The following is a 21,847-nucleotide window of genomic DNA, read 5'->3' on the forward strand; positions in this document are numbered from 1 at the left end:
ACAATGATCCAAAGCTTGTAGGCACATCTAGGACAGAAAGGCTGAAAGAAAAGAATCAAAGTGCTGTGGCAAAACATTCAGAGATCTGTGTATAAATGAATGACCACAAATCTCAATAAACTGAAGTATTATCAAGAAAAGTGACTCAAAATTCCTCCACAATGACATGAGAGACTAATAAAGCGCTGCAGACAATGATTACTTAAAATTATTGGTTCTAAATGCAGTTCCAATGCTACTGAATCATGGGGTGTATTTAGTTTTTCACAGGACACTGAACATTTTGTTTTTCACATGACTGTCAGTTACTGTATATGGCTCATATTTAGCCTTTATGGTTGTCTCGGGTAGTTGGACGGCACTCAGCAAGCTCCCGTACAAAGTCCTAAAGAAATAGTTAAGGCCGAAACTGAGGCTATGTTGTCATGTCATGTACAGCTGTGTTGTTTTGCCTGAACTTCAGTTTGAAGAATGCAAGTGGAAAGCAGACTGGATGTTTTCTTTCCACCTTATCCATCACAGCAACTAGTGGCTGTTGTCTTTTGTTGCTGAACCAGCCAGTTTGTCTCTGAACCTCTTCACTCACTGACTTTATCATTATCCCCAGAAAATCATTAGTTACACATGTTGGTGATAAGAATTGAACATATGTATATTTGTCATCTATTCAGAAGGAGTGAAGGGAACCTCTTTCAGACACTTTCTTTATCGTGGTGTTTTAGCCCACTTAACTTGTAATGCGTACCTGAGTATTGTTCCCGACCACATACAGTTCAGCCATCTTATGATGGTTGCTTTCAGCAGCATGACCTTTCACAAAGCTCAAATCATCTCAAACTGGTTCCTTGAACATGAAAATGAGTTTTTTGTTCTCAAATGGCTTCCAGATCTTAACCTAACAGCAATTTTTAGATGTGGTGCAATACAGTTTTATAGATTATGTCACTGTTTAGTTAAAGGTTACTTAGCCTATTGTGTTGTACATATTCAGGAAATCAACATGAACAATACATGAACATTCATTCTGTGTCATATTTCCAACCACCTAATAAATGGTCCCATATCCACTATCCTGTATGTTACATTTTGCTTTCTGCCAGTTCCTGACAGGAATATTTAGCTCTTTAGCTGCTAAATGGAACTTTGTTTGCTCCAGCGTTTTGCATCTCTAGGTTGTGTGCCTTTTGAGGCAGAGCGTGCAGTAGGTTGTGCAATGGTTTTTTCTTCTGGTTTCTTTTTTGGAAAACTGCATTTTGAAATGACACAGATGAAGCCTAGCAGAAGGAACCTTTTAAGTAGGAAAGTGTAAAAACAAAATGCTTATTTTGATACAGCTCAGGGGAAATGCAGAGTCTGGTAACAATAATCATTAGTTTTGTCCCTGTGCACAGCTCTTTTCAGTTGAATACATTATTAAAGACTAAGAAGATCAGCTATAAAACTTGTGCCAATTTAAATCATTTCAAACTTATAATAGTGATCATGCTGTACTGCAGTCCTGCTGGTTAAATGCTGGAGTCTACATGATCATTTTGCAGCTTTCATCGTCCCATTTTAAATGACAGGCTGCTTCACTGATGTGTTGCACCTCTGGTCAGAAAAGCAGACAATGATGCACAAAAAGGACGGTTCTGATAGATGAACTCAGAGATCCATTTATTGATAGAAAAAATGTTATGTTAAAGCAAGCTGGCCGTGCACCGTTTTAAGTCTTCACTGCCCTCCCTGCATGGTCTTTCTTCTCTTTGTTCCTCATGTATGTAACAAAGCTAATAATTTATGTAGGTTATTCTACCTCCCTCTGTAGACACTGTAGTCAGTAATTGTTAGGAAGCATGTTCCACCTACACTTTCTCATATCACATTTGTATTCAGCACTCATTCAATAAGCATGATTTCAGAGCTCTCTGGCACTACACGGGACAACAGTGTCACCTATGGGCTAATAATAGATCTGCACCCTATCAAGTCAAGTGCAGTTTTTACTCCTGGACAGTAAATGGGTGAAAAAGTGGGGGGTTTTGTGTGTTTTTTAACATATACTCACTCTTGCTCCTCGTATATATTACCTGCAAGATGGACAGAACCTGTGTTCTCAGCGCGCTGACATTAATGAGGCCGGGCAGATGTCAAACAAACAGACACAGTGGAGTTCAAAAGAACATGAAAGAAAACTGATTCTGAATAATTCATTTTTCTGTTGCACTTCTCATTACTGTAATTACACAGCCATTGTTCTTTGACAGGGACGAAATGTAAAATTACAATTTAGGCAGTGAAATTGTCATTTGTAGCAATAATTGACACTAATAAAATGATTTTTCCTTCTTTCCCCATGGAACATATGCTAATCAAAATGTGAAGTATTAAAGATGACACTAACAGGCGTGATAAGCAGTTAATGAAAGATGGGAGGCAAGTGGGACAGTAATAGACATACTCCAGCTAATAAGTTCCTGTTCATTAGAGCATGCAACTGTACCCTCCTCCTGTCTTGTCTGTTTCTTCTGACTGACAGTTCTGACAGCCTTTCCTGTCAAAGGGAAACTTTTGACCGCATGCTCAGATAAAACGTTAATAATTCACAGCAGCACTAAGCAAGTTATAAGCCTCTTTATAAATGGATCAGTAGTGTACTATTATTGGAGGATGACATAAGCCTCTACTTGACTCTACTTAAAAATAGATGACACTGTCTATAATGCCAGCATTTTGATGACATTTTCTTGAGTCTGGGAGGATGTCTTCGCTGCGTCTTGCAATGTTGGTGGGCTGACTCACACAGAGTGGAGCAGAGATGACAGGCTTTGATCTCTCCCCCTCTGTTTCTCCAGCTTTTTTCTGTTCCCCCAGTGGACTTTTACACATGTCGACCCGCAACCACCCTGAAAAAGCAGAATGAAGATCCATGAAATGAGATGACAAATACTAGGCTCTCCTTGTGACACGGCAAATGAAAAGCCTGATGGAGAGAGAACAAAAAAGAAGGCGGTGCGAGGCAGCCTAAACAGCGGACTGTAATGAGAAGTGTGTGACTTCTGTTCACTGCTGATGGCCATATTAATCTTACTGCAATAAAATCTGGTCAGGCATTCACAACGGGAGGACACCAAATGCAGCTAAGGCCCCAAATTGCACCCTGGAGGCATGTTACCCTTTAAAAAGAGGATAGGAAAGTTCTGCAAAAAATCCAGAAAATAGCACCTGTGTTACAAGTAGGCGGTAGACGGGCTGCCGGGAGGGCTGGAGGCAAGTTATCTGTAACCCATGCAGCTAGGGTGGTGTCGGAGGGCTGCGGGGAGATCAGGAGTGGTGATTTTTGCCATTAGGACTGTAGCGATCTGGCATGCAGATGAGGGGAACTCTCAGAGATAATCATGCTTACACTGAATTCCCTCATTACCTCTGAAGCTCAGCCATGGGCAAGAGTCCAAGTCACACAAAAATACGCATACTGCACGCGCTCAGAGAGCGAGAGCTCCCAGAGTGAGCATAGTATGAACACAGGCAGTATGTTGATCATAAGGATCTAGGAAATTAGGCTATTAAAGTCAGCCTGTTGGGATAACACAATGTTCGGTGTAATAGTGCAATGCATGTTTTATTCTTGAAAATATTGAATATTAAGACTCTGAAGGGATTTTATATGATTACATGCTCAATAGATCAATGTTACGTAAAAGCAAATTAATTTGTTCAGCGTCACCTATTGTTTCCCTCCACATGACTCTGCTGAAGAAGCTCTGAGAAATCCCTGACATCCCTGGCTTTCACTTCTCTCTGCTTCAGCCTATTATACAGTTCAACCCTGCTCAAAGTCACTTCAATTATCAGCATGATACTGTGAGTGCCTCTGGTCCCAAGAGGTATTGTAACAGTACAATGCTATAGATCCGATTTAGATCTCAGATCAAAGATGTTACAATTTGCCCAAACTCTAATTGGCGTCAAGTAAAAATAGACTTTTTGAACTTCCTCTGATCTTTGTCAGTATGGGCCAACAGCAGATATAAATGGTGACAACGTTCAGTAAAAATGGTTTTTGTTGCTTTTGTTTTTTTTGACACACTAACTTGTGCACGTATGCTGTTTGAACACTACAGTTGTCTTTTTGGAAATACCTGCTCCGCTCATGTTTGATGTCAAGTGGAAAAAATAGCTAAACAGGACAAACATGTTTTGAGGAATTTGAAAACACCAAACAGATCCACTGCCATACATTCTCCTAGTGTACAAGGGCTCATTCAATTAGACACAAGATTTTACGCTTTCCATCTAACAGTATTTCACATTTTTAGTTAAGTCTTGTTTGACACATTTTTCAAAAGGAAATTTTGTAAATGTTGCAACAGGGAAATACATAATACCTGCAGGGAGCATACTGGCAAATAATTCACATAAATTAAAGAGGCTCACTGTTGTCACAGTGCTGTGATACTGACTGGAATTTTTGGGACACATACCGGAACTAATTGGCATTTGTCACTCTTTACTCAGACACCTGTGGATCCCTGCATGTTGTTAGCTAGTATGTTTACTAGACGATCAAAGTTGGATGTGATTGCAACATGGTGAAGCCCCGCATTGCTCTGAGTCAGTCTGAAACAAGCTCACCCTAATAGTGATCATCACTCAGAGACAAATTTAATATGCAAATTCAAAGGTGAAAGAGGCCACAGTGTAAAATTATAGACATTTATAAACGTCTAACCCCCATAACCCCATTTTATTACAGTCTTTTCAGGCACACAGTTACTAATGTTTCTTTGTCAGTTCCAGCAACTTTAAAAGAGTAAAAGGAACACATTCTCTCAGGCCCTCCTACCAAACTGTCAGCACCTCGTTCATCATGATGAAATAAAGCAAGCAACTGTTTTCCTGCATAATAGCACAGAGGGAAGTTTCTCTAAGGTTAAACACTATTTTAAGAAACCACATGAACTTTGAGGATTTAAACTTTGTGGTCTATTGTATGTGTATCTGTGTATATGTTTCCTCATAAGTGTAAGCTAAACTGCGTGAGTGAGCTTGCGTTTGTGTGCTTGACTCCGTGAGAGGAAATGCTGCCAACAGAGATAATAAAAAGTTTTGTCAGGTGTGTGTGTGGATCTGTTTTATGTTTCTGTGTGTGGGTGTGCATTATGCAAATACCTATCTGGTATGAGCATGAACAGGTAGCCAATTGGAGTGGGATAAGGAAGTTAACAGGATAAAAAACCCATTGTGGTGGGGCAGCACCTGCAGTTTCTACATGCTTCTGTTAATTCTAAGCTTTCGTTAGCAAAAGGACTCACCTTATCTGACTTTACACTCTAGTAAACTACGGTGTCGGAATCTCAGGAGACTGCTGAAAGCGGATCTTCGCGAGACCTCTAACAGGTCTGGTCAGACTCCATTCTACTGCTCTGGTAGGCTGTCACACTGGTTCTGGATAATCAGCACTAATGACTGGTTGCAGTATAATTAACCCGAAGGCTCAAAGTGTACTAAGTGTACAAAATCCTAATAAGAATTCTCAATATGCTTTAATATGCTGATGTTTTACCTTGTTTTAGTCAGGTTGGCTGTGCATGTGGTATTTTCATTTCACAGTTTGTCTCTTGTTACTGTAATTTTTAGCTATGCATTGGCTACATTATTTGTTTCAGTCATACAGGACATCGTCAATTTTAAAGACACTGAAAGCTGTATTGTGTAATTCACAAAACTTAAACTTTAAGAGGTTCCTCTTTGAAGTTAACTTAAATAAAAATTAAATGCAAAATTAAGAATAAAGACAAATAAGATTTTTAAAAGTCCACCAAGTTACTTTCAGTTATGTTTCAGTGCTACCACAAGGCTTTGGCTCTGACTTAAAGGGAAAGCAGCCAGTCTTGTCAAGAGCAGACAAAATGTTCATGTTAACTTATTCTTCAACTGCTGCTTGTGTCCTTGCATCATGACATATCCAGTGCAATGATTGTTCTCTGTGACTTGGCCGACAGCATATTGATTCATGACTGTGACTTGAATTGCTGCGTGCGCGTTGTATTGACAGAAACAACTTTCTGTTGCAGAAACTACTCTCTTGTTAAGATACGTGCTTGGCACTCGTAGTACTCATAGATTGAAGATAAACACATAAGAGATTTGGGCTGATTGGCAGCTGATGAGATGTTCTGCTTTGATTTGACGAATGTATACCTTATCTTCTGTAGAAATCGAATTCATAAATCTTGGCTTTTGTTTGCTATAAAACTGTTTTGCTAGGTCTTTAAAGTGATAAATTTCTCTAACTGTATGCAGATGTGTTATACTGGCGACTCAGTGTTTACTGAAGAAATGTGTGACATGGCTTGGAGCTATTTTGTTTATAACCTACCATAAAACTGCAGCCAAGTTTTTCTATGGAACGGTCAGAGTACTGTGTATTACACTGTTTAATGTGTAGCCATTTAAAACGGGTATCTCATCTGCTAGCCTTTCATAGTTTCATTATCATCTAGTAAGTCAGAAAAATTTAGAATAACAGCACTCACACCTAAGCAGCTCTTCTTGTCATTTTGGGCAGATACAGATTTAAAGAAGATTTTAAGAAAAATAATAAATGATCGTCCCAAAACTTTACATATACAGACAACACTTTATTTCTTTTAACAACAGCAGTATTAGCTGGACGTTTGGATTTCTATGTCTGCCTTATGTTCTGAGCATTCAAGGGGAATTTCAGTGCAACAGTAACAGAAAACCAGATGCTGGCATTGGACCATCGAAGATATGACTAAGCTATTGTGCACATGCAACACTTGTGCTACCAAAACAGTGGAGGTGCTGAAATTCACACTGACTTTATTTACATGGAATGCAAATATACTTGTGGTTACATTTGAAACATGTCTTTATTTATTTTTTATATGTGAACAGCTCACCCTTCAAAAGTAACTGCACCTGTGAATAACGAATCCTCAGTGAGTCGATATTACGCTAATAAACATCAACTCAATGGCGACATAAGCTGCTGTACTTTAAGTGCATCTAATGATTAAGCGGAGTGTACCTTTCTGTTAGTCTTCTGCTACTTTACTTCTTCAAGGATGATGCTACAAGCAAACCAAAAATATGATTACACCACTGAAGAACAAATAAAATTCATGTTTTAAGCTGGGTAAAAACAAATAGATTAGACCTTGATTAAAATACAAAACCCAACAGACCCTTTCTTCATAACGAGTACACAACATGCCCAACCTGCCACCTGTGCTGACACGGAATAAGTTTGTGACCACACTTTGATGGTAACAAACAATCAGACCTGTGTTTGATTTTTTTTGCTGAAATTCTGACACCTGTGGTTACCACAATAACAGCAAGAAGAATGTAAAAATAAGGGAAAACATTTCCAGAGCAGCTACTTTCCAGATGGCAGTTAGCTCGAATACACTGAATACTGCTACATCAGATATGTGAAGCAGCAGCTGCAGCATTTGCTGTCTGCATTATTAGCACGTTACTTTAGCTTTGATGCAATGTAAAGAGGACAGCGTCTGTGCTGACATCCTGTGAATCTGTTGTGCGTAAATAAAGTAGATTCAGTCATGCATGAGATGTATACATAATCTTTTAATATGGAATGTCATCATCGAGGTCAAAAGCTCAATTTTCTTTACCTTTATCTATGCGAGTATGTGTGCATACATGAGTGACAGATTATTTTTGACTCTGTCTATACAGTAAAGTACTACCCTCCTGCCTCAGCCCCTGGGCCATGGTACATCTGAGCATAGAAGTAGCAGTATGAGTGTAACTACATCCACAACCCTCGACAGCCAGGTGACCAGTGCCTGGGGCCCTGCTAACCCCTATCCTGATGGTGAGGATTATTGCACACATTGACACAATCAGAATGAGGCCTACTGTATTTTTATTCCTACTCTTATATTCTGAAGACTCCAGTTCACTCAATGGTTACAAAGCTGCAATTCAAAATGTAAATAATTCAACAATTAGCAGCTAATGTATTGTTCACCTGGAGAGCCCAGAGCTCTGAAACACAAGGCGTGAATTAGACATACCCAGCTGAGAAATAGTGTTACAGTAAATGAATTTGCTATTTAATTGTTGACAAATACCTTTGCTTGTGGGAGTCATGCTTCCCTCATCAGATACACCTTTACAATGAAACTAAATGAAGTCACTGTTAAGTCTAAGAAAAGAGCAATTATGTCTGTGCCTGCAGGTTCATTGGTGATGGCTGGTTACACGAGCCGTCTGTGGCCTCATGAGTCCCAGCCTCAGTTCTGGAGTAAGTACCAAGTGTGGGAATGGCTGCAGCAAATTATGGACATGCACCAAATTGATGCCTCCAGCATCCCATTCCAAAACTTTGACATCGATGGCCATCAGCTTTGCAGCCTAAGCTACCAGGACTTCATCCGTGCAGCTGGCAGCGTGGGACCCATTCTCTTCCACAGCATCACAGAGCTCAAGTGGAGCGGTACGTCTAAAAACTCTGGGAGAGAGGTTTAAGGGGCAGCAAAGGAAGATGATTAGTGCCAATAAAAAAGAAGCTGGGTGATCCGAGTTGTGTCTGGAACGAGGTCTTGATGATGAGTTGTTGAGAACGGATCGCAGAGCTGGTCAGGGGGTCGCACAGCATGCTGCTGTAGAGGGGCAAAGGATTGCTTAGAGCCAAGGAGATGATGGATTTGTTGTTTGCTCTTGCTAGAATGGGTTTCCTAACAAAGCACAGAGGGGGTGTGAAGCTGAGAAACAAGCTGAGAATTGGATCGTCCATTGTTTTTTAATTAGAGCTTTTAAACAAAGTCAAAAGGTTTTTCTTTTTTCTTTGCCTTTTTTGTTTCTTAGGCCTAATACTTCATTTTTTGGCTTATGCCTGTTGCAACTGTATGTATAGCATGTGGCTAAATAAGAAAAGAAAATAATACAAATTTATGTAAATTACACAAGCAGACTATATTTTATCTAGCAAATAAAGCCAATACCTTTTCAAGAGTAGCACCAATAGATCTTGCACAACAGGTTTAACCCTGAGGTTAAAAAGAATTTCGAAGTAAACTGAACCAAGAGAACAGTTCTGCTATTGTTGTAACCAACTGTAAGAAACCTGCTCAGTTTCTTGAGATAAGGTGTCACATTTTAATACATCAAATATTGTTCTCACACTGATTGTGATCACAGGGTGTTATTGCTATATGAGTTTGAAGTCATTGGTGGTTATTGGAATTTAGAATACATTTCTGATGTTACTACTTTTTTTGATCAAAAAAGGTGTGTCGGTGCTTCACTGTTGCTTTTCCCATTTCTACTGAGACAGCCGGGAAATGGGAGAGAGGAGTGCAGAAAGTAATTTGTTGACCAATCCCTCAATACCAGCCATTTTGAAAATAGTGAATGTACTGACTTAAATATTAATTTGCAATTTATGCTTATATTTCATTTATTTTTCCGTCTTTATCTCTGCACAGGCCAGTACCACGTGGATATAGGGCAAATGGAAAGCAAACCTGAATGTAAGAGTCCTTCACACAAAATGTTAGCCAAAAACACAAACATCAGCATTATAATGAATACATTTTCCTGTTCATTGTACTCATTGTGTTATTGCCCTAATTAAGCCTGCCTCCTACCTATTTCTTTCACAGTAGACTTCTCTTGTCCATTTCCAGATGTCAGCTATCCACCTGGAGGTACTGCTGTGATATTTCTGCTATTGTCTATTCAAGTTTTATTCATCGCAGACAAAAAATACTGACCTGACTTCTTTTTTATTTAGAAATCTATGACCCCTCGGTTCACCCCCTTGCACCTGTTGCCTCTCCCAGGGCTCCTAGTCCAGGTGAAGATTTATTTGTACTATATAGAGAGCAACAAACTGTGTAACTGAAAATTATGTTTCACAATGAATAATCTCTTTCCCAGACATCAAACGATCTTTCACCCGTCCACATCCAGTCAAAAAACACAGTAAGTAATAGAAAAAATCTTTTTAAACTAATGCCTTTTATGTAATTTTGATGTTTATTAAACAACCACTATCTACTCTTTTGTTGTTTTTACCAAAGACCCAAGGGGGACCCATTTGTGGGAGTTTATCAGGGACATTCTACTGAATCCAGAGCGAAACCCAGGACTGATCAAGTGGGAGGATCGGACAGAGGGTATTTTTCGTTTCCTGAAGTCAGAGGCAGTGGCACAATTATGGGGCAAGAAGAAAAATAACAGCAGCATGACTTACGAGAAACTAAGCCGTGCAATGAGGTACAACCCCTCACAGCTCTCTTACATTATTTATTAAAATATAAACCTTATGTTTGCATACCATGAACACACAATCACGATTAAGACGTTGGGATGTTGTTTTTCTCAGATTGGTGCTGTCAGCAACAGAAAACAATAACTTTTGTTTGAATGACCATGAATAAAGATGAAAACGTGTACTTTGTGCTTCTATTTGATGCATTAATTCATCTCTTTGTGTAACTGATGTTGCACCTGTTTTGACTCTTACCTTAACGACAGGTTGTTTTCTTTTTAGTACCTCTTTGTTCTGTTAGTTGATTTGATGAAAGAATGACACAATACTGTAGACTGCTGAATTCTAAATAGGTTATGGAGAATATTAAATGCGTAAATAGGTGTGAACAAACTGGTGTAGGAGTTTTTTTTTTTTAATTAATGGGGTGCAAGAATTTAAACTCTGTCTGAAATGCAAGCACAAAGCTAAAGTAGCACAAGCGAGTATATGTATGAAGTTGCCAGTCTTTTTCTAAACAGAAAGTTAAGAACAAGTAACCTGTAAACTGTGATGTGATAGAACCTGAATTGTCAGTAAGTTTCCTGGCATTTCCAGCAAATGGCAGATAAGAACGCAAAGAATCTTTTGCATTTCAACTGTCAGTTGAAATGCAAAAGTCATCAGAAAGTACTGCGGATTATTTTGAACTGACTGGGGGAAAGTGGAGTGAAACACAAACAGCAGTAAAACTTTACTTAATTCAGTCAATCCAACTAAGTGAAATATGCAAGACTTTTTTTATACATATGTTTTTCATAATCTAAAATTACTTGATTTGTCCGTTCTGTCTTACAGATATTACTACAAAAGAGAAATCCTAGAACGAGTAGATGGCCGCAGGCTGGTTTATAAGTTTGGAAGAAATGCAAGAGGGTGGAGAGAGTCGGACAAGTGACGGTTTCATTAATTTATGTTTTATTTGGTGTTGTGTGCTTAATGCTTTATTATAGTTTGCATTGACTGTTTTTGATGATGTCTAAACTGTTTTTCTTCCTGTTTTTTTTTTTATTTCAATTTATAACTATGTTGTGATACTGCACTGAAATATTCTTTACTGTGCCTTAATAGCAGTCAAACCTTAAAATCTTGCTTTAAAAAGATGAAAAAATTATAATAACCAATTTTTTAAAGAGTTTTCAGATGTTTCTTTTCAAACAGATACTTTTTCCAAGTACCAAAAGAGCACATGTCGATAACACATTCAAAATACATGTGGCAAAGAAATGTATGTAGCGTGTTTTGACACTGATACTGTGAAGTGTACTTACGAAAGGATGATTGTTCACTGCTTAAAAACCAACCAACCAACCAAAAAAAAAAAAAAAAAACAATAGTAAGAAAATAATAAGGCCAAAGCACAGCACTGAATACATAAACTAGTGATGAACTAGAAATATTTACAATGTGACAATATGGTTTGTACTATTTCATACTTTACATCCATTGAACTGTCCAGAAAGTGTGTAAATGTTTGTTGATATTACAAATAAAGCTTGTAACTGTTTTTATTTTATAAAACTCTTTATTTTCATGAATTCCATGTGTAAGATCTGAATGTAAATTAAGAAACTGAAATCCATCCATCCATTTTTTTTTAACTGCTTATTCAGTTCAGGGTGTCAGGGACTGGAGCCGGTCCCAGCTGTCATTAGGCGAGAGCAGATACTCTGGACAATCACACTAGCATTCACACCTACGGCCAATTTAGAATCACCAGCAAACGAGCATGTCTTTGGGAAGCCAGAGTGAACCTCGGGAGCACAGGGAGAACAATCAAATTCCAAATATAAAAGGCCCAGGACCTGAGGCTTAATTCAAGAATTTTAGTTATATGAGTCAGCATTAGACACTTGCAATTAATTTAGCATTTGGCTTCAGTCTAATATGCAAACTGCAGCTATTCTTGCCCAAACTTGAACAATATTGATGAGCTACAGAGTGCTGTTTAGATCCACAAGTGAAAGCCTTGTTCCCACTAAATCTGTTACAAGCTTGACTCTGAAAAGCCATGCACTTAAAGATAGTTACTGCTTTATCATGACAGTGTGAAATGCCACACAGTTAATTGTTTGCCACTGTGTGCTGTAGCTGCCAAGCTGGTTCCTGCAGGCAGCAGACAAATGAGAGGGCCTTGATGGCCAGCAAGATAAAGGCAGTGCCAGTAAAAAACTGCCTTCTTTGACTTGCATTTGCAAGCAAATCCATTGCTAATCTTCAAATTTGATTTATCTGGCTTATGCAAGCCTTCTTTACATATTGATGACTGACACCACGTTCAGTCGTTATCTTTTGCACTTTCGCACTGCGCCGCACTGCATTGTTTTCAGTTTAGTCACTATTCTGTCTCATACGTATGCATCATAAGGCAATAATTGCATGTTGTACACTGAAAGACAAAACATGGCCTGTTCTTAAAGCAAAATTGTCAATAGGTTGTGATCAGAACTGATGGAATGCATGAAAGCTAAACAGAACACTCCTTATTGGTGAAAAAACATATCTGAGTAGAGGCGTTTCAAGGATGGGTGAATGAATTAATGTAAAGTGGTACAAACAGAATCTTCCTGATTGGACTGAAATAATAGCTAGTGATTGTCCGATTGTTGTATTACATGAAGTAATGTAATTCAAACTGAAGTGTTTATTCATCAAATCCCATTGTTTCTTTTCAGAGCTATTATCAACAAATCACACTCTATAGTTTCTCTGGAGCTGATCTTGTTACGATCCATACATACATTTGAAATGTATACAAAATCAAACCTAGTTGTATTTAAGGCTCGATGTATATAAAGTTAGATTGTACATGATCCTTAAATAGTAAAAGAAAAATGGAAAATGTCAACTATGGTTAAAAAAAAAAGTCTAAAATCAAGTGTCAAAATCAGTTAACATAATTTTTCTAAAAGCAGCTTTGTGTCGTAGCATCCGTTGTGAACTTCCTAAAATTTACTTCTAACAAATAAGACACATAATTAAAGAAGAAAGAAATGATAATGAAATTAATCTGTGCTGTTTATGTGACAAGAAAATTTCAAAATTAACTAACAAAACTAATGCTTTGGATACTCATGGCGAAAAGTCCAACTGTCAAGCAAACACCAAGGCAGATATTGAATTGTGTATTATGTAACCATTACTGCATTTGCCCATGATACCATACCAGTGAGAGGTTTAAGGCAAACTAAGGCTCATTGCACATGAACGCTGATATACTGTATTACAAAGAGATGAATCGAGAAATTAATGAATGTAATGACCAGAAGCACAGGAATACATCAACAGCTCACATTTAGCCTTAGTTTGACTTTGTAATAATATTAAGCATATTATATCACTGCTGTGAGCTGTGATAAGACAAAACTTTGATGTGAGTCACTGAAGATGATTGAGCAGTTATGCAAATGTTAGACTCACGTAACCTCTGCAAACATGAGCATGATTTTCCTAACAGACCACTGCCCAGTGATCACAAATCATAGCTTTACATACTTCTGATACTGTGACACGAATAGTGCTGTATGTGACCGAAATGGCTCCCAGAAGCAAGCTGCACATATGACAAGACAGCATATCTGACGAATTCAAGAGAGCACCGTTAAACCAGCGTGACATGTATTTACAGGACTTGATTCTAAGTTATCGAGTGCTGGTAACGAAAGCATTCGGGCAAACATGCACCCAAACCGGTTGTAACAGATCTGGGAAGGAAGAAAAAAATACATTTGCACCTGAGGAGATATTTAATCCATGTGCCTCACTTTAGCACTTTGAATTCTTGTGAGTTTTTTGTTTTTTTACAGACATGCTATTATAATAAGAACAGTCCAGACAATTGTCTAGGAAGATGACAACAAACTCTACGTGGGGTAGAATTATCTAGTGGCCTCCTTGTTCTGATTTATTAGACAATGGCTGCCTTTGTTTGGCCAAAAAGCATATGCAATACCTCCCCACGAGTACCTTTATCTCTTATAGTTACAAAATGATTTTCTGATTTGAATAAACCAAGCAAAGGGTATTTTATTATTTAAAAAGGGAGAGCATTAATTCAATCAGATAGATGCAAGAGGAAGAACAGGGAAGTGATAAAAGATAGCCTAAGCATGGGCATGAAGACAGCAAGATGTGATTTTATGTCTGCATCCCATGCCAATAAGTGGGGCTATTGTGTTCTCTCAGTGGATACACTGGCTCAGCTTATCTGGGCCTCTTATCATTTTTGTCTCATACTCAAATGGACCTGTGAGGCGTCCAATCCAACACTGAGTTGGACAGATTAGTGCTCTGTTACTGATGCAGCTTTGCTTTTTGGGGTTATGGGGAGGTCAATCTAGCATTTTATTACCCATTACAAAATGACACACTAGATCATAGTCTTATGATAGGTAAGGAAAGTAGCATTTAAAGTACTTGTGAAGAACGAAGAAAGTATTTTGGTTTTTCTTCTGCATTTGCATTAAACAAAAAATAATTCAGAAATGACCTTTGTTCATATTTTTTGCTGTAACCAAAAACATGAGGAAGTATTCATGAAAATGCACAAATTATTTGTTTCCAGTATGTTACGGAGCCAATTTCCTTTGAAGATTTTGGAGTTCCCATTACTGTTGATTTCCTTGTCTGCATTTGACAATTACTAAAGCTGTAATTTCCTTGTTTCAACCCAAAAAAAAAAAAAAAAAAAAAAAAATCAGGTAGAATGTCAGTGTCAAGTGTACATTTTTTGCATAAAAGGTGAAAACAAAGTTCAAAAATAATTTGAACATCAAAATATTAAAAGCATATAAACCAGCTCTACCACTGCTGCAAACCCAAAGCAGCTAAATAAGAGTGTCCATCTTTACATTTCATTTAAAAATCAAATTAAAATAAAGACTGCAGGATCAAATGTCCACACTGGTATTTTCTTTTTTCCCCAGAATACTCATGATACTGTCTTGGACACAGTTCGTTATCAGCAGCACAACTGAGATTGATGACAGATGACAATAAAGTTCCGGATAGATCTGACAGTTACTCATTTTCTGGCCTTGTTTTCTTTTTAGACAGGTTTCATTTTACAAAAATCTATTGTTTTCAAAAAGTTAGTTTCGTAAACTCTGGTGTAATCATAAATGTTTCCATTCAGTCAAAACTGTGAAATAAATATACTAAACAGATCAATCCTAGGCTATATAATATTTGTGCAACAGTTTTTTTTGGGGTTTTTTTTAAATGCAATTTGCTGGACCAGGCTGAAGCTGGACACGGCGAAGCCGAAGCTGGACCAGGCGACGGCAAAGCTGAAGCTGAAAACTGAGCAGGTAGCAGAGCTGACAGAGCTAGAGACTGAGCTAATGACTGAAGTAGAGGTTGTAGTAATGGCAGACAACAAGGTAACTGATCCAATTCTCCTGAGCTTCCTGAACACAAGGAAAAAGGCTGGACGGGCTCACTAGCAGAACCTCAGCTGGCCTGGGAGCAGGGACAGGAGTCATGGATGCAGGCTCAGAAAAACAGTCTTTTGAGGTGTCACATGAACAGTTTCAGTGGATATCGACACAAAAAACCCACACACCATGGTGAGCTGATTCAAACATGAATGGCCGTGGAAGACAAAACTTAACTTGATCCATTAGCTCTGAGGCAGTAAGTCCAAGTAGTTTAGCCAGTTTAAATATGGTGGATGGCACCTTGTTATCTGTAACGTTCTCACCAGTCACATCATACACATCCTTGGATAGTTCACTAGGGACAGATACAGAAACTACGGAGTCCCTTAAAACATTGTCCTGTTCTGAGACGATGGTGTCACTTGTGCTCACCTCCGGGGCTTTCTCAATTGTGGCAAAAACAAAGTTCTTAGAGTCTACAGGCAAGTAGTCCATAAAACCTGGGTTGGCCATTGCTATCCGAGCTGGTTGGGCCCAAATGGAGTCCTTCTCTTCCTCCTGCTTCCCTGCGCAGGAAATAATCCAGAGTCCTCGAAGTTGCGTGACACGAATTTTAAATTCAACAAAGTTACTGAAGTAAATGTCTGCTGGGTCCAACATGGTCAGGTTGTTCTGTTACAGTCTGGCAGAAGCAGACTGTATGTATTGTGAAGAGTGGACCCAAAATGCAGACACCAAGGAACTTGGATCAAAACTTGAGTATCAACAAAAAGCGAGCCGTTTAATTAGGCTGGCAGAAAAGGTACAAATAAAGGGCAAGGCAAACAGAAATAAAACTAACATTAACCTAAACTGGGAGAACTAAACAAACAACATGGAAAAACCTGGACATGAAACCTAGAAACATGGCATGGAGAACATGGCGTGAACAACAGACGACCTGACAAGGAATGACTGAAGACACACGGACTAAATACACACAGGAGGATAATGAGGGAAACGGAAACACATGGGGAAACAGCTGACACACATGAACATAACCACGTCACAAGGGGAGAGTAAAACTAAAAACATTGAACATAGGAACACAGGACCACTTCAAAATAAAACAGGAAACATAATGAGACGCAGACATGACAACCTGAACTTGACAACGTAAGACACAGACATGAAACACATGAAGGGCAAGGGAGACTTAACAGGGGTTGGAAGACACAAGGGGAATCTAATAACAAATTAAATAGAAAAACTAATGAGCTTAACCATATACTATAAACATCAAAATAAACTAAAACTCAAAACACTGGGTCATAAGACCCAGGATCGTGACATACAGTCCTTCAAGTACCTCTGTGTCCACAACCCCTCAGATCTGACATGGTCTGCCCACATTCAGGTCCAGTACAAAAAGGCTAGGCAGCGCCTGTACCACCTACGACAACTGAGGAAGTTCAGGGTCTCTCCAGAGATCCTCAGGACTTTCTATATAGGCGCTGTGGAGAGCATCCTCACACAGAACATCATGTCCTGGTATGCGAACAGCTGTGTCAAGGACAAAAAACAAACATTCCCATATCATGCCTGATCCTTCTGACTTCTTTGCAGCACAACTTTAACACCACACTCACACAATGTACATGCCCAAATTTTAAAATTGTAAATTTCCAGATTGTTTTATTCTATTTAACTTGTATGTAATTCACTCACTTATTGCACGTAATGTCCTCTTTGTATATATCTACCTACTTTACTTACTTTCGTGGAGCATATCAGGTTTCACTGCGTGTTATACTTGTATAACTATCTGTGTGACAAAAAAAGGGATCTCGAATCTTGAATAAGCAGAATAAAAATGGATAAAGACACATTTTGAATTATATGTCCTTATGTATCTTTGAATGTATGTTGGTAATAAGTGTGCAATTTACAATGCATTCATTACAAACATTCTTGTCTAAAAGTCTCTGAGTTACAGAGAGAAATACATAACCAACAGCACACTCTTCAATAATGACAACACTTGCTTTTATAGATAAATTAATAAATGGTTTTGTTGTGGTAACGGGAAAGAATTTGTTCTTCTCAAAGTCTGGCTCTGCGTACATATCTCTTCTCTTCGATATAGTATGAACAACAACAGCAGTTCAGCACGAGCATCGACCCTTTTCATCCTTTAACAAAGTACCTTCACAGCAGAGGGCAGTAGTTCACTGAGTCTATTTAAAAGCGACAGAACTACATTGTAAAGGCACTTGAAGGACCAATGTAGGTAAGACTCTTGTTGCCTGATCGTTAATGTCTACACGAGCTTATAATACATTTATCACCGGGGTAAACTTTTTTTTCATTAGTCCAGTGTTTGCGTTTAAAGATTTTTCTGTGCTTCATGTTTTTCTTTTAAAAATACGGATTTTATGGCAGAAAACGGCTCTGTCCTTCTTCACCCCACCCCCTCCTTTTTTGTCGTCAGGCATCTGTATGGACACGTCTTGCCGACGGAGGACGATAACATGGCGGCCTCCTTGCGTTTGGGTCGTCAGGGAATGTTATTTGGCCTCAGACTGAATAATTTTAATAAATGTTTAAGGTCGACACACCAATGGCAAGACCAAGTCAGACACTTCTTTCAGTCGCCATGGGTACTCGGTAAGTGTTGACAGTTTACCAGGTAAATGGCTGTTGCCCTTTCTGTGCTGACAATCGCTGGCATTTGCAATCGTCACTACCCTTTAATGGTGCAACGTTACTTTGCTCTCGTTTTGTCAGGGCATGACAAATAGTAGGAGTGTTGGTAAATCAGAGGGTTGGCATGAGTGTTAAGCGAAAAATGTAATGGTTATTTTTTGCAGTTAACGGTATGGAAAGCTGCTAATGCCGCTTTCTAAATCACTTGGATTATCTTGCATGTCTCCAACCAGTCTGGTTTCTCTCCCTGTAAACGAACTTGCGTCATCAAAGCTGTCACATTTGTAGCAGAATCATTAAATGTTAAAAAAAAAGAGTATTAGCTCCAAAAAGTGCTAACACTGAAGCGGCAAGGAGGAGAAAGAGTGATAGTAGATGAGTTTAAACACGTAGGTCAAACAACAAAAGCAATGAACAGTGTATAAGAGAGGTGAAGAGAGTGTGGGCAGGGTGGAGTTGAGTGTCAGATGTGATAGTAGAAAGAGTGAAAGGCAAGGTTTACATGATGGCAGCCAGACCTGCTGTGATTTAAGGTCTGGAGACAGTGACACTGACTAAAAGACAGGAAGCAGATTTGGAGATGCTAAGATTTCCATTGGGAGTGCAAAGAATGGACAAGATTAACACTCAGTATATCAGAGCCCAGATTGAGCGCTTTAAGTTAAAGAGGCGAGACTGAGAGGGTTTGGATATGTTCAAAGAAAGAATCATGGATATGTTCGGCAAAAGGTCTTGAATATGGAGCTGCTTGGCAGGAGGAAAAGAGGAAAGACCACAGAGGATGTAGTGAAGGAGAAGATGCAGACGGTTGGTGTGACAAAAGAGGGCTCCAAAAAGTTCCAAGAGTGTAAATGCGGTGTATCAGAACTAGGGCTGCACGATTAATCGTTAGAAAATCGCGATCTCGATTCATACTTATGTGCGATCTCATTTCCAAATGACAACGATTTAAAAAAAAAAAAAAAAAAAAAAAAATAAGACGACGACGATTGTACCGCATTTTGATCCGGGACGTACTCTGCATGAAAACAAGCGCTCACTCTTCCTGCTCAACAAATGACAAGGGCGGAGCCTTATACCACCTGATACAGAAGCCGTGCTGTGTGATGCTAAAATTAGCAGGGAAAAAACAACTGAGAGCACGTCAGGGATGACGAGAAAGTGACAGGAGAAAATCCGTTCCGGTCAACCACCCAAACACCAATGACGGGAACCTTATACAGCGCTTTCCTATACACATCGAACTCAAAGAAATTACGGAGGCTATCACTTATCACCTGACCAAAGATATGGCTCCCATCAACACTGTGCAAAACGAGGGATTTAGGAAAATGATCAACACCCTAGACAAACGCTACACAGTGCCGTCCTGCAACTATTTTTCTATTGTTGCACTACCTGCTCTATACACGCAGTGTCGAGCAACGGTGGAGACGGAATTTCAAGCAGTACAACATTTTGCGGCAACAACAAAACGTGAGACATTTGTTGTTTTTATGTTTATTTATTGTTTTTATGTTCAGTCTCAACTGTTACGAAGTCGATGTGCAGTTAATAAGTGCAATAAATATTTATACTGGAAAAGAAAATCGTGAGAGAATCGTGATCTCAATTCTAAGCCAAAAAATCGTGATTCTCATTTTATGCAAAATCGTGCAGCCCTAATCAGAACTTTATTTAAAGGGATCTTATTGAGAAACCTTAAACTAGCTCCTCCAGGATGATGGCGCTTTAGGGCACTGGTACTTCACTATTTGCAGATTTGAAGAGATGCACTGAAGCTGTTCTGGTGGAACTTGTTGTGCCCATGATATGCCCATATGCCCATGATTGCTGTGCTTAATTTTTTTTTTTTTTCCGTTGTGACATGTAAACATGTCAGTAATTAAAATAAAATGTTCAGTCCCAAATCCAGTGTGAGTATATGAATTTGAAAAGTTACACAGATGTCATTCTTTGTCAATGAATCTCATTCAGAAATAAAACTGCCCAGTAAATGTTTTGGGACTTTAAGCATGAAGAAGATAAAATGTAAACAGACAGATTTTCTGTTTTTGAGTACTGAAACAACACGCATGCCATATAAATACACAACTCTTCCTTACACATCTCTGAAGGTTGATTCTGTTCATCTGGACGTCCCGATGAATAGAATCAACCTTTGGAGATTTACTTACCATACCTGGATAATTGAGCGTGCATCAAGCTCTTCCTTACACACTGAATATGTCTGTGAAGGTTCTCAGGACAAGACTCAGCAGTCCATCTGCATCTTAAGGATAAAGGATACTCTTTCGAGGATGCCAATGTTCACATTTTGGACAGAGAGGACAGATGGTTTGAAAGAGGAGTGAAAGAAGCCATCTATGTCCACTGTGAGCGACCATCTTTGAACAGAGGCGGTGGTTTACGACACCAACTCTCTGCCATCTATAATCCAGTTTTGAGATCCCTTCCCAGACGCCTTAACGCCCACTCACATCCAGGGCCATCTGACCTCAGGAATTCGCATGATAAGGTGGGGCCAGGTTTCACAATGAACACACCCGAAACTCTGGCTGATTGGGACCCACACCCAGTTTCACACCTTGGCTCAGGCAATTAGAGGATCATCAGGGGGTCCTTTTGTCCCTCTGTGGGGGGAAACTCCCACTAGGCTTATATGTGGGACTCTCCACCATTTGACCTTAGAACTGAAGAAGCTTCTCGGATGAGAGGTGAAATGTCTTCAAGTAACTTAAAGAAGTCCAGACGCTTTTCTTTGCAAGCTCCTTTGACTTACACACTGAAGTTTTGCACCACTGCTGAACATACAGCAGGTGGCAGCAGCACACAGTTTGGCCAGAGACCATGCAACATGAAACAAAGGCCATGTTACAATAAATAAAAACTAACACACCAAGAATTTGAATAATTGAATCCCCAAATTATTTACATTTTTCATTTCTCTTTTAAATTAAATGTATATAGATTTATAGTTATATAACTGACTAACTTGGCTGCCTGACTTTTATTATGTAAGATTAATTTAAAGTGTGGCGTCAAATGGAAAGGGCTTTTAGTTTTTGTTTTTCTTTTACCTGTTTGGGTTAATGTTGTTTACTGCTAACAGAAACTTTTTTAAAATATGTATCATGCATTAAAAAATTCTATTATAAATGACTGTAATATGTGTGTTGTTCAGTAAATATAAAGAATGTGTAAAACAAAGGGCTATTCATTTTAAGTTGTACCGTGTTTGAGCTCTAAACCTTATTTTTGTTGCTTTCAGCTTTACTACCATATGTAGTAAAGCTGTTATCTTGGATTTATGTTTTCTTCTGGCAGCCTGAAGCTCTAGTGTGAACTCTGGCCTTCTGTGTGACTACAGATGGTGACAGTTGGGGACCACAATGATACAAATGCCTTTGCATCTTCTGGTGTGGTGTCATCCAGGAGCACAGTTGTATAAGTGACATGGCAACATTTTCATGGTACCGCTGTCTCTTGTGCT

The 21,847-nt window shown here is 38.9% G+C and overlaps 2 protein-coding genes across 4 annotated transcripts in view; both read left to right on the forward strand.

The window, feature by feature from the left end:
• The first annotated feature begins 5,254 nt into the window (after positions 1-5,254).
• Positions 5,255-11,622, forward strand: ehf (ets homologous factor). 3 transcript variants are annotated; one of them, XM_026176401.1, is made up of 9 exons: positions 5,255-5,408; positions 7,711-7,849; positions 8,216-8,473; positions 9,465-9,509; positions 9,642-9,686; positions 9,773-9,835; positions 9,919-9,963; positions 10,062-10,257; positions 11,090-11,622. In XM_026176401.1, the coding sequence occupies exons 2-9, from the start codon at positions 7,774-7,776 to the stop codon at positions 11,187-11,189; spliced, it is 828 nt and encodes a 275-aa protein (XP_026032186.1). In that variant the 5' UTR covers positions 5,255-5,408; positions 7,711-7,773; the 3' UTR covers positions 11,190-11,622. The 3 variants fall into 3 exon arrangements, with proteins under 3 accessions (XP_026032186.1, XP_026032188.1, XP_026032189.1); XM_026176403.1 differs by having other exon boundaries at positions 9,645-9,686; XM_026176404.1 differs by having other exon boundaries at positions 9,666-9,686.
• A 6,517-nt stretch (positions 11,623-18,139) lies between these two features.
• Positions 18,140-21,847, forward strand: part of pdhx (pyruvate dehydrogenase complex component X) — a 32,081-nt gene continuing 28,373 nt past the window's right edge. The window contains exon 1 of the mRNA XM_026176405.1: positions 18,140-18,315. Within this exon, the coding sequence (XP_026032190.1) occupies positions 18,180-18,315 (136 nt within the window). The 5' untranslated portion in view covers positions 18,140-18,179. The remainder of the gene's footprint in view (positions 18,316-21,847) is intronic.

Source organism: Astatotilapia calliptera, chromosome 7 (genome assembly GCF_900246225.1).
Source record: "Astatotilapia calliptera chromosome 7, fAstCal1.2, whole genome shotgun sequence".
NCBI lineage: Eukaryota > Metazoa > Chordata > Actinopteri > Cichliformes > Cichlidae > Astatotilapia > Astatotilapia calliptera.